General features: G+C 42.5%; 1 protein-coding gene across 1 annotated transcript in view; it reads right to left on the reverse strand.

The window, feature by feature from the left end:
- Positions 1-12,680, reverse strand: part of KCNMA1 (potassium calcium-activated channel subfamily M alpha 1) — a 997,979-nt gene that overhangs the window by 277,482 nt on the left and 707,817 nt on the right. Inside the window, exons 12-13 of the mRNA XM_019555536.1 lie at positions 10,030-10,104; positions 8,427-8,582 (exon numbers count right to left, since the gene is read on the reverse strand). Coding sequence (XP_019411081.1) covers positions 8,427-8,582; positions 10,030-10,104 — 231 coding nt within the window. The remainder of the gene's footprint in view (positions 1-8,426; positions 8,583-10,029; positions 10,105-12,680) is intronic.

The raw sequence follows: 12,680 nt of genomic DNA on the forward strand, positions 1-12,680 counted from the left end.
GGGCACTATACCAGAGCACCTGCTTCTCAAAGATCTGTGCCAGAGGCTGGGCTATGATGCTCGCCAGTTCCTTGATTACCTTAGGGTGTAGATTGTCAGGGCCAACTGACTTGAAGGTATCCAGCCTCTCAAGGTGTTCCTTTACAAGGTCAGCATTGATGGAGGGCAAGAGATCTCCCTCACCCAGACCTGTCTGTCCCGTAGCATGCATGGGCATCCCATTGGACTGATGCAAGACCGATGCAAAGTACCCATTTAATAGGTTGGCTTTTTCCTGGGCATCAGTTGTCAGTTGTCCCATCTGGTTCAGCAGGGGTCCAATGGTGCCCTTGCTTTTCCTCTGGCTCCCCACATATCTGAAAAAGGACTTTTCATTGTCGTTGATATTCAAAGCTAGTTGGAGTTCAGTTCTAGCCTTGGCTTTCCTGGTTTGCTCAATGCAGGACTGGACCAGTGCAGAATATTCCTCCTTGGAGGTGAATCCCATCCTCCATCCTTTGTAGGCTTTTCTTTTTAGCCTCAGGAGGTCTGATAGATCCCTGAGAGCCAGGGGGACTGTTGTGCCCTCTTGCTGCCTTTCCTCCAAGATGGAATAGATTTGGTTTGTGCGTTGAGGATTGCTCCCTTGAGGAGCAACCACTCTTCCTGGACTCCCCTTCTCCTGGGGTCATGGTCCCTTAGGGCCTCACTGACAAGCCTCCTGAGTTTGTCAAAGTCAAAGACTAAAGTGTTGCTGACTGACTTGCCAGCTTTACGGTGGATGGTGAAGGTGATCAGCTCATGGTCGCTGTCACCCAGCTTCCCATCAATCACTAGGTCGCCAGTTAGGTCATCTCCACTAGCCAGTACCAGGTCAAGCAGCACTTTACCTCTTGTTGGCCCATAGACTTCTTGAGTCAAGTAGAGGACATCTATAGGATAGGAAGCTTTGCGACTGCTCAGATTTTGCTGAGTGATCCTCCCACAAGATGTCTGGGTAACTGAAGTCACCCATGACAACCATGGTCCTGGAGCATGCAGCCTCAGCCAGTTCTCAGGTGAACTCCTGGTCAAGCTCTTGACTTTGGGTGGGAGGTCTGTACTTGACTCCCACCATTGTGTCCCATGTATCATGTTCCCCACGGATTTTAACCCAGAGAGTCTCTGGTTGTCCACCCTGGTTACCAACATCAGCTTATAGGGATGCATAGCTTTCCTTAACATAGAGAGCTACACCCCCACCCCTTTTATCTACTTGATCTCTCCTGTACAAGGTATAGCCATCTATAGCCATGGTCCAGTCATGGGTGGAGTCCCACCAGGTCTCCATTATCCCTATGACAACTTAATTATTTGCATTAAGCAGGAGGATGAGTTCCTCCTGCTTATTCCCCAACCTCCTGGCATTTGTGTACAGGCAGGCAAGTGTCCCCTTGGGGGCTCTTGCCTTGCCCACAGATTGTACCAGGGCTAGGGCAGGGGTGGGCTCCCTTAACTACCTTGGCCTGCTGGCATTGCAAGGGTTGCTCAGCGGGTCAGCAGTGGCGGTAGTCCCCCCATACCCGGCAGGCTTAGTTTAAAGCCTGGTGGAGCAGTTCAGCCAGTCTGGCTGAGAAGAGCCTCCTCCCCAGCGGAGAGAGGTGGAGGCCATCTCTTCCCAGCAGCTCACTGCCTCTCTCGCCAAACAGTGGGCTGTGCTCATGGAAGCCAAAGCCTTCCCAATGACACCAGCGCCACAGTCTTTAGTTCACTACCTGGATCCTCCTCTCCCTCTGCCCATATCCCAAGACTTGAAGAATCAAAGAGAACACCACCTGTGCCCCCAGACCCTTTATCCCTGCTCCCAAATCCCTGTAGTGCCTGGGAGCGCTCCAAGCTGTGTCATTGGTGCCCACATGAATAAGGAGCATGGGATAGTGGTCTGCGGGCTGGAGGAGCTTTAGGATCTTCTCCGCAATGTCTAGGATGTGGGCCCCTGGGAAGCAACAGACTTCCCGGGCTAAGGGGTCAAGGTGGCAGATTACCCCCTCAGTCCCCTTTTAACTTAGCTTAAACCAGGAAGGCGCCTGGGACACAAGTTCCATAAACTGGTTTTACCTAAATCAGTTTCATCTAATACTACATTTAACCAGGCTTATCTTAAACCAGTTTCAGGCATTTTGAAACTGGTTTATGTGCATTAAGCTTCTGTTCTGTTACAGGTTTAAAACAGTTTCTAATCACTTAAACTAGTTTATGTGTAACTTCTGTCCCTACACTAAGAGATCAAAGTGGCAAAATTGGGTTTAAGACTGCAGATTCCTATTGAAATCAGTGGGCCCAATTGTAACTTTTGTTAAAGAAAACCATACATCCAAGCTGGCATCATGGGGTTGCATAAGAATAGAGGGGCCCATCCTTAATTCTATGCTCTACTACTGAATTATTTTTTGTATGTTTTTGTAATAGTGGACTTCTGGCACATATGTGCTATTCCAGACCACAAACCATAATTGCTTTACAGAACAACATTTCAATTTATCCCTTAAATTATGTAAGTAACAAACAGGTTTATAATTTCATTTATTTAATATAATTGTAGCAATATTCCATATCGTAAAAAGGATGGGCTGTTACAATATACTTTATAGGTATAGCTTTTTCTTATTTTATTGAATCTTTTTTACTATGTAATTTTTCCTTGTTCCTTCTTGATACAATTCTATGTTACTAGAACAAGGTACTTCTGCCCTTGTTACAAGGAAGGTGTGGGAGTGCAGGAAACCTGAGGACAAACGTGGCACAGGTAAATCTATATCTGCACAGGTAAATCAAGCCAGGGACTAGGAACAGCCAGGTTGTTAATAGTGGAATTAGCAGTACCTGGCCCATAGGTGAAGAAGACAAGATCACATAAGTAGAAGGCAGCTGGGCTTAAGCATATAAACCCAGTCCCTGACCACGTAGGGGGCAGTGTGGGTAGAGAATATGAAACTTTCAAGAGAGAGCTGGCAGCAGTGAGAAGTCAAGACAGCCCAAGAGAGGTACCTGGTAGGCTTGAGCAAGGTAGCCTGAGAAGCAGGGCTTGGACACTAGAGTTCAAGAGGGGCTTATGTTTGAGTTAGGACTGGTCAGGTTCTTGTTTTGTGTCTGAGTTTTCCAACCAGAGGACTGAGTTGTGGCTGCAGAGAAGGAGGCGGCCTTGTGTAGGGTGCTCTAGAGGCATTCCTCATTATCAGGGACTGGAGATAAACCCTATCCTGGCATGGCTGAGGCTGGCATAGTGAGACAGAAGTCCAGGAGTGGTTGCAACCAAATCAAGGCTGAGGCTTGGGAGCTGACGTCTACAGCATTGAGGGCTTGACAAGAGAAAAAGGTAGGTTAATGCTCCTGAACAAGGGAGGCCAGCTGAAGCCCTGACAGGTGCTTGGAGGCCTGAAGAGGTGCTCCTTTAAAAAGTCAACACCCTGAGGGAAACACAGACCAAGTGTGAGTGTGGCAAGGACAAAGCTAGCAGCTGAAGGAGCCAGAGGTGTTCCCCAGGGACTGCCTCCTCAATAAACAAATAGTAACATCAAAGGTGTGGCAGGTAAGAAACTCGAGGTGAGGCAGGGCCAGCGATTCCTGACAGGTGAGTCGGACCCCAGGGGGCACCAGGTGCCGGGATGATTTCTGTTACAGTTATGCAACCTTTTAAATTAACTTTCCCTTTGTTCAGTATGGTGCCAAAAGAAAGTAAAGGATTCTGTATAAGATTACATAGATATGACCAAAAGGAAAATATTAGACTCAAGTATAACATTTTGAGGTTTTTTAGTTTGTTTTACCTTTAATGCTGGGCAGACAGTTTACACAAATCTTTTTTGCAGCAAAGAAAGGTATAATGAATTAAATGTGTGTAGTGTCACCATCAATCATGTCCATTTTTTTTTGACAGACCAAACATTTATTATACATTAAATGACTTTCTAATCATGTTAGGAAAAAGGGGTAACACATGCTTCAAACTTAAAAAAAATACAGAAGTTACAGTAAGATTTTCTCAGGTATCCAGGTTGTACCCATACTGGTCTAGAGGAAAAGGCAATCAGGACTTGTAGTAGAGATGATATGTTTTATTAAACCAACAAGAATTTTGCAAAATAATTTCTTTAATTGCAAGCTTTCGGGCACAAACACGCTTCATCAGGCATTGGAGAAAAGATTGTAAAAGTTCTCCTGGATAGAAATGAAAGTTCATATGAAAGTAAGATTTTCTGGCACTTTTCTAAGATATGTCCACTCATAGTGTTTTCCTGTGGAATTTATGAAAGTCTGACAATTCTTAAATTCAATGTTACAATAAGTGCTTCTCTAGAGCAAAAAGAGAAGAACCTCTGCTAGAAGTTTATGTATTTCTCCATTCTTGCACAACTGTCCCTTATAAGCCCTATCAACATAGTTCATTTTGAATTGAAAACATCCTTAGAATTGTACTGGTTCCAACTTTTAGCAACTGGTCAGGTGTGTCTACATGTGCTTTAATGTGCAGTAGCCTATTTTAATGCACGTTCAAGCATCACAAAAAACCTGTGTGCTTTCACTAATGCGCATTAAAATAAGATAATGTGCCTTTTTCTAGTACCACACAATAGAGGTGCTATATTTAATGTGCATTAGCAAAAGCCCATTAATGAATATGTATACGTGCCCATAGAGCAAATGAAATTGTGGATTCTTGGGAAAATTCCACTTCCATTAATATGCAGTAGATGTTTTCTTTGCACTGATCCAGTACAATAATTGGTTTTATCATCAAATCTTATGTGTTTGTTTCAGATATTAACAAATAGAGCATTCTGAGTGATTCTTGATATCATCCATTTTACCACAAGACTGTTACCACTGTTCTTGAAAACAGGGAGCAGAAATTAATTCTAATCAATATCTGGATATTTTTCTCAGCAACGTATTTTATTTTAAACTCAAAACCCTGCTTTGCCGTATCTGAATAATCTACTGAAAAACACGCAAAGATTTTATCTTTGCCCCTTTGTCCTCCTAAACCTAGGACAATAGGATCATAATAAAGCAAAGCTAGAAGGGACCTCATAAGATCTCTAGCTCAGCCTCCTGAATGAAATAAGGCTAAAACACACAAATAATAGAAAATATAATCTGGCCGTTCATTACAATGTCCCCAGAACAATATGATTTTTATATCAGCTATGACGGCAACAGCAAAAACATCATGGATATCCTCAGATCCAATTCACTGGTTCTCCTTTGCTTATCCTGTACACCTAGATGCACCTGCTCAGCATCCTGAACTTATTACTTGCAGATGTTAAAAAGAAAAAAAAAACCCAAAATCCATACTTTACTGACAGAAGCAGCATGTTACTTCAACCCAGCTCTGCTGCGTCTGTATTGATTGGGTGCTTCAGTTTTTTGGTGCTTTTATATAAGAGCTGATTGAATCCCTGTGCATCAGCTATTACATAAAAGCACCAAGAAAGCCCCAGTAAAGTGCCCAATCTATACAAGCATCGGGTGGGCTGGGCCCAGTTAATGCACTCTCTTCTGCACATAAGCAATGCTCGGCACAGGAGTGTGTGGAGTCTAAAGCGCCATTCTGGTTGGGTTTTTTTATATCTGTAAGCAGCCACTTTGACAATGGAAGCTCAGGAAGGATGCTCTAAACTGCTGGTTTTCAAATTGTGTTCTGTGGAACCCAGGGCTCTGCAATAGGTCAGCAGGGGTTCCGCAAAGAGACTGGAAGTAATGGTGGAGCAGACTGGGAGGCAGGATACAGCTACTGGTGGGCCATGTCACCTGGCTCCACATTAGTCTTCCGGAAAGGGGTAGGGGTTCTGCAGCAGCAGAAGTGATATGAAAGGGTTCTGTGATTTTAGGAATTTTGAAAATCACCAAAGGAGTGGGTCAGCTCGTGGGTCACAACCCAAAAGTGAGTCACAAGAATATACGAAGGGGTCATGAACAAACTTTAAAAATGGATCAACAAATTTTAAAAATGGATTCTCCTTTAAAGGAGAAAAATGTTGGAACCTGTGGATTTCCCTTTGCAGGCTGGAAGAGTTCCTGCAAGGGGCTGCTTGGGGCTGTGGGGAACAGAAGGGAGGTGATCAGATAGGGGGCACCTCATGCATATATGAACACACACAGGCACATGGCAGCCAGGAAGTGTGGTAAGCAGCTCCTGCAGCTCCCCAGAGCTCCTTGCAGGTAAGTCTAATGGGGTGGGAGCAGGGGAGACAAAGACAACAAATCAGGAGGGTGGGGGGGCACAGGCAATGTGTTGGGGAGATGGGGGGGCATGTGCCCCCCTCGATTTGTGCAAGTCAGCAGGCATGGGGCACAGCCTGGCCAGACTGGCATGGGCAGGAGCTGCTTCCACAGCCCAGTGGGGGCATGCTGCACTCACCTCCTCTGAATGCCAACCGCTCATATGCCAGGCTGAGGCTCTACCCCATCACCATGGCCCAGCCACTGATGCTGCTCCCCTCGGTGTAGCAGCAGCGGCTGGGCTATGATGGGAGTGTAGAGCCACAGCTTGGTGCTGAAGCAGCTGATGGTGGGAGGAGGTGAGGGCTGTGCAATTCCACCCCCATCCATTACTCCTCATGCTGCCAGTGGTATGGCTGGCACAGGAATTCCAGCAGAGGCAGTGGCAGCAATGAGTCTCACTGCCCAGGCTGGGGGGGCAGTGGGTTGGGGGTGAGTGGAACCAGCAGGTCTGGGGACTGTGGGGACTGAGAGTTGGGCCACAGGGCTGTTTTCGACTTAAAGTATTTACTGGGTTGGGACTAGCTACCAATGTTTACAAATGGGTTCTGGTACAAGAAAAGGTTGAGAAATGTTGCTCTAAACCACAGAAAATGCCCTCAGAGCCTTGCCAGGCTGGCCCTATAGCTGTTGGTCAGTCAGTCAGTCAGGAGAAAAGGGCTGGAAAAGGAACAAGAAGTTGGTAGAAGGAACTGTTGATGTTACCTTAAGCAGCAAATGACCCACAGCTGCTCATAAATGGGAAAAGTTAACTTTAAAACAAGCAATTTTTAATCATGGCCTATCAATATTTTCTAAAATATACCCCAAATCTCCTTTCTTGCAGTACTCTTCAAGTCATCATTCATCCTTGTTTTTACCTGTTGAATTTCTTCTTATTTTGCTCAGTGAGATCTGTTTAAATGTAACATTACCGACACTAAAAAAAATTGTTACTGATATACATGCATACTGGTCCTTCCAGAGAAAGCAAGACTCATTACTGACATTAAGGACAGAGGCTTAGCCTTGTTCATGAGGTCAAAAGCAGGGACAGAAGATAACCTATTTGTAACGAGGTGCTATAATAAATCTTGGATTTGTCAATTAGCCCTGGGAAAAGTGGTTTTTGAGAGCACTTGGTTCTGATGCCAAATACTGACATGAGAATGGGGAAACCACATGAGACTCAAGTAAAACAACAACAGAACTAAAAGGAAAGATTGTTAGTTTCTTGTTTGCTTCATTTTCCTTTCATTTTTCTGGCCATATGTACTTATTTAATATGGTTCCTCACAATACACAGAATCAGTGAAGGCTCCCAAGACTCAAAAAATTTCTTGCAACAGTTTCAAAACCCCCAGCTGCTTCTTCACAACAACAGAATAAATATCAAATTGCTATATGCCAAAAGCTCCCCAACGCTGGTATGTACATCTACGCTGTCACAATTCTTTTGACTGTTCCACCTGCTATAATAAGCTTCCTCCACCTATTTGCTTGACATACTTGAAACATACAAGTATACAAGACAACTGCTTGATGCAGGTAAGATCTTATATTAGTAAACTGATATGGCTGCCCCCAAAGGTTTGAAACAACTGCACTGCAACTTTGGCATATCAGACCAGAGGGGCTCTTTGACTGAGGAGAAAGAAAGAAATGAATGATGTTGTAGGAGGTTTGGCCTTCAGTACAAACACATGGTCCATATTTATTCTCACAGTGAGAGGTCCACTAGCCACTTGATGTAAAAGAAAGAGCTGATCACTCTTTTTCTCTAGGCACTTTGTTACCATAAGGGATATATATATATATATATATATGTATGTAAATCATATTTTGGTTTTAACAGCAGGGGCTTTCCTGATAGATAAACAAGTAGTTTACCTAAAAAAATAAAAAATAAAAAATAAAAAGGAAAGAAGTAGTAGTAGTGGTGGTAGTAGAGAAAGATTAAATGTATTGTGCTTTGAACAATAGCAACAGATGTGCCAAATAAAAATAAAAATATAATTATGAAAGACCCTGGCCCTTTGCCCAATTTGTTACAGACTCTGTGTGTGTGTGTGTGTGTGTTTGTGTACGTGTTGCCAAAGCAGTTAGTATATCCCTATATGTTTTATATTAAAACTGTGCTCTCTACTCAACCCCAAGACAAACTAAATCCTAGGCTAATACGTTTTAGTGAGACGAGGCATTACCTTTATGAATGACCTCATGGAGAAGAGGTTGGCTAACATTGTTGAGAGACCTGGTGCCAGGCAGCTCTGGGCTATGAAACCCAGCTTGAGTTCAGCAAGACATATTGCATCATCCCCTTCTTTCCAATTCCAGCTTGGGATATTTAGCAGATGAGCCTGAAGAAAGAAACAAAAGTAAGGAATCACAAATATGTATCCTACTCTCTGCTAACATATGGGGTATCTAAGAAGATGGTCTGCCCCTTTAGTGCTGGCTTGCTTTTTCTTGCAGTAAGTCAATTGATCAACAGAGGTCTTATCATCATTAGTGCTACACCCCATAATATGTTTTCAAGAGAATTTCTATATGGGGAAATGCTTTAATCCCCTTTCAATTTAAACTCCTCACATCTTAAAGACCTTATATTATAGTGACCCTACTCTAATCATGGATAATTAGATTGGACACTCTGTAGGGGCCACTACATTTGCAACAGCATGTTCTGAAGTTTTCTTTGCACTTCAGGTTTACTGTAAATTCTGGCTGTTGTATTAGCCCTATGAAAAGTCTTCCATTCTTGACACTGCTTGACAGGTCATTTATATAGCTTTTAATATTGTTCAATATTATTGTCTGGAAACTACCTGATGGGTACATCTATAAATCATTGCTCTCATGTACATTTTTTGTTGGAAAACAGTATTGAAAAGATACATTTTTTCAAAGCTCAAAAGAATCTGATAGAAAGTTTGCTGAATTTAGGAAGTTTCCTGAAAGGCAAAATCCCAAATGGATTTTCATCGCTTTAGCATACACAAATGTGTACACGCATTAACACAATGAATCCATCATACTTTTCTCCTTCTTATAACCTCATGATCACTTTTAATCACAATTTCTTGATTTTCATAAACATATTTTTTCCTTAGAAATATGAAACGAACGGAGGTGGCTTATAACGGCACATTGTCCCTCTGAGGCCATTTAAGCATAGAAACATCATTATTCTACTTCACAAAAGAAAGTGGACCAATGTTCCTTACTGAAAGTGTCCTTCATTGTTATATGGGCAGAGTACAACACAGCCAGTAGCAATCATGCTCTGTAAAGCCAGGCTGCTCCTGAGCTGGCTTACACCTTCTTACTCATTGCTATAGTGAGGTATAAGTGGTTCTGACTTCTCAGTGTTCAGCTCTCTGTCTCTCTCTCAGTTCAATCTCTCCTAAATTTGTGCCAGTATCTCCTGATGACATGGGAGAGCTCTGTAGAGGCACCAGCAGGATCATATATGGCTTTAGGGATTCAAGTTGTTGTTTGATTTGTGGAAACTATATGTTCATATATCCAAATTAAATCAATGAAAGCACCTCTTAGCACCTCTGAGAATAGGACCCTAACTGTTAAACAAACACCCTAGGAATTCGATAAGGTCCCTTGCATATGTAAATACAGTTGAGTTAATTAGTAAGTGGATTGCATGACAACTCTTACTAAGATGTTCCTGTTCAGAGAGAAAAATGCCTTGCATTAGGGCATGAAATAATTGGGTGGAATAATTGGGTGTGAGTGATTGTGTTGTTACAGAAAACTCTGAAAAGAGAGCCCTATTGGTCTTCTCATTACCTTGTTATGATACTGCAGCATCTGAGTGATAATTCTTATCTTCGGATGGTAATTCTTTATGGAAATTACTCTAAAAAAGAAAGCAAGCAAAATTTAACATTTTAGCAAGTGAATATTCTGGGTATTCCACCACAATAGCTCTTCTTCACTGACTCAGTACAATTCTACAATTAAAACTGTAGTCTTGTTTTTCACCTGCTGGTAAAAATGTGCTGATGAAAGATACACTCGCTTAAATTTTACAGCTAACTCAGCTTAAGCTAATTAAAATAAACTAATTAAGAGGGCCCCCAAACTATGAAAATATCTGACTAAATGGCTTCCTTTTGAGAAATGAAAAAGCTCTCTGTAGCAATTAAACTCAGAAACACCTTTACTTGTTTTACTGAGTAGATAATATACTAACAGATAATCTAGTTTTCATCTTTCGTATATGTTAATATAATTGTCCAGGGAACATCCTAAATTATGGGTATGTGTAGACATTATACTTAGATCAACCTAACTAGGATTCAGTTGATCTAAATGCCAAACTGTACATGATTGAGGGAGTTTAGATTAGACCAAAAATGGCCACTCTAATCTAACTTAGTTTGCCTGAGGAAATGCACTGCATAGATCAGACTAACCCATGTCCAATCTAATTGAACATGTGTATGGATTCAGCCCTGCAACTAGGAAAGCCCAACTGTTCACCCCAGCCATAAGATTGCACCTTCCCTGCCAAGGTTGACCGAGCTATTTTTAGCTCCCCAATTCCCCTACCCCTTAATGGACCACCAGCTTCCCACCTTAGACCACAAATCCAGAGCAGCTCCTGGAACTAGCAAACATCTGCACAAACAGAATATGATCTATGATCACACGGCTTAGATTAAGCCACATGATCATAGACAAAGTCCCAGAAATGTCCTGTATGTGCCCTATTTCTTTGAATTCTCTATTTGTTCAAGTTTCACCAGCTGGCATATGGTTGAATGATCTTCCTTCTTTTTTTCTACTCTCTGATGCATTATCTATGTTTATTGGAGATAAGTTGATCCAAACTCTGAAATCAGAAACCCAAATGGGGCCTTGCAAAATCTGAACCCCAAACTATATTTAATCTTTGTAACTATCCATGCCAGTTTTTTGCATCCATCCAAAACCCTGCACTGAAACAACTTTGAACACTGAAGCATGCAAATCTGGACCTACTTCAATATTTTGCAGTTTGTCTGCGTCCTTAATTATTTCTGAGTTAGTAAATAGCAGTATATGGGCATTGCATGGCAAGATATAAACTAAAAAAGACAAGAAAAACAAAAGCTAGTGAATGACGTGAATTATAGGTTGTGAAGAGAAAAAAAAAAATACTAAGAGGCATAGGTAAAAAGTTCAGTTCTGTCCTTAGGAGCAGATGGGAAGAAGAAGAACAAAATCAACTAAAATAGGAGAAAGACCAAAGCTTTGAGTTTTTGCAGAATCACTCTCAGATTCTGAGAGCAACACCTTATTACAATGTCACACTGCTGGCAGATACTTTGCATACTTGCACACCTGAAAGATGCCAGAAAATAGAGCAATAGTGTGTAGATGAAACAGGGGGCATAAATTCAAGAGGTGGGTTTTAAAAAGCACCACTTCAATTTAGGGCTGATTAAACCCCCATGTCGTGTATACACCCCACTAACTTACTTGCCTCTCCAGTGGAGAGGGGAGGGCTGGTACTTCCCTCTGGGGCAGTGGTGTGCCCCCCACCCCTCCCCCCCATCCCAGGTGGCACCTGCCTGCAGACTCTTGGCTCAGGTGGTCCCGGGGGCACCGCAGACACACAGGGAAGCACTGGACCCCCATGCAGTTCAGGCAAGCAGGCAGGCTCTGGTGGGGAGGGAGGAGATCGGACTCACTGCTTTTTTTGGGCAGAGCCTGCTTTCCTGGGCTGATGCTAGGCTGCCTGCAGGGCTTCCTGCAGAGCTGTGGAGCTGCACAGAGCCCAGTGCTTCGCTTCATGGCTGTATAGGCAGGAAACTGAAACATTATGAAGCCATAACGTCTATGAAATCTACGTTTGGAGAATGAAATGAGTATATTAATTTAAGCTCTGTCCCTTCCACAGGTGCTAGGCCTAGTACACACGAGACGTATCGACATGAGACAATTTGCAGAATATTAATTCTACTGCAGATTAGTGTTGTGGGCAAAATATGTGCTAATGCATAAATACTCAGTAGATTTAGTCTAATGCTTATTAATGCCACCAAAAAAACATTCATCTGTGCTAATGCGCAGTAGTGTCGATCACAGTGCATTAAGTTAGTAACGTGTCATTACAGGTACTAAACTTGATGTGCTGTAATTATGACACATTAATGAATATTTAGATACACCCACTGGCCCTTTTCCAATAAGATACTTTTATGTTAAATTGTTATTCCTGCCTTTACCTCCAAATCATAGAATGCAAGCAACTGACAAACCAATACACTTTGGTTCTTAATACTGAGCGATTCACTGTACACATTTTTTATGGATCTTTGACAATTTAGTCTTAAAAGACCAACGTGTTCTCATCAAAACTAAGGCTGTAGGGCCAAAATGCAAACAGTGGAGTCCTTTGGCTTATTTTAACTCTGCATTTGCTTTTTCCTTGCTTCCCCTGTACTTCATAG

The sequence above is a fragment of the Crocodylus porosus genome, unplaced genomic scaffold, assembly GCF_001723895.1.
Source record: "Crocodylus porosus isolate Cpor-Errol unplaced genomic scaffold, CroPor_comp1, whole genome shotgun sequence".
In the NCBI taxonomy this organism is placed as follows: domain Eukaryota; kingdom Metazoa; phylum Chordata; order Crocodylia; family Crocodylidae; genus Crocodylus; species Crocodylus porosus.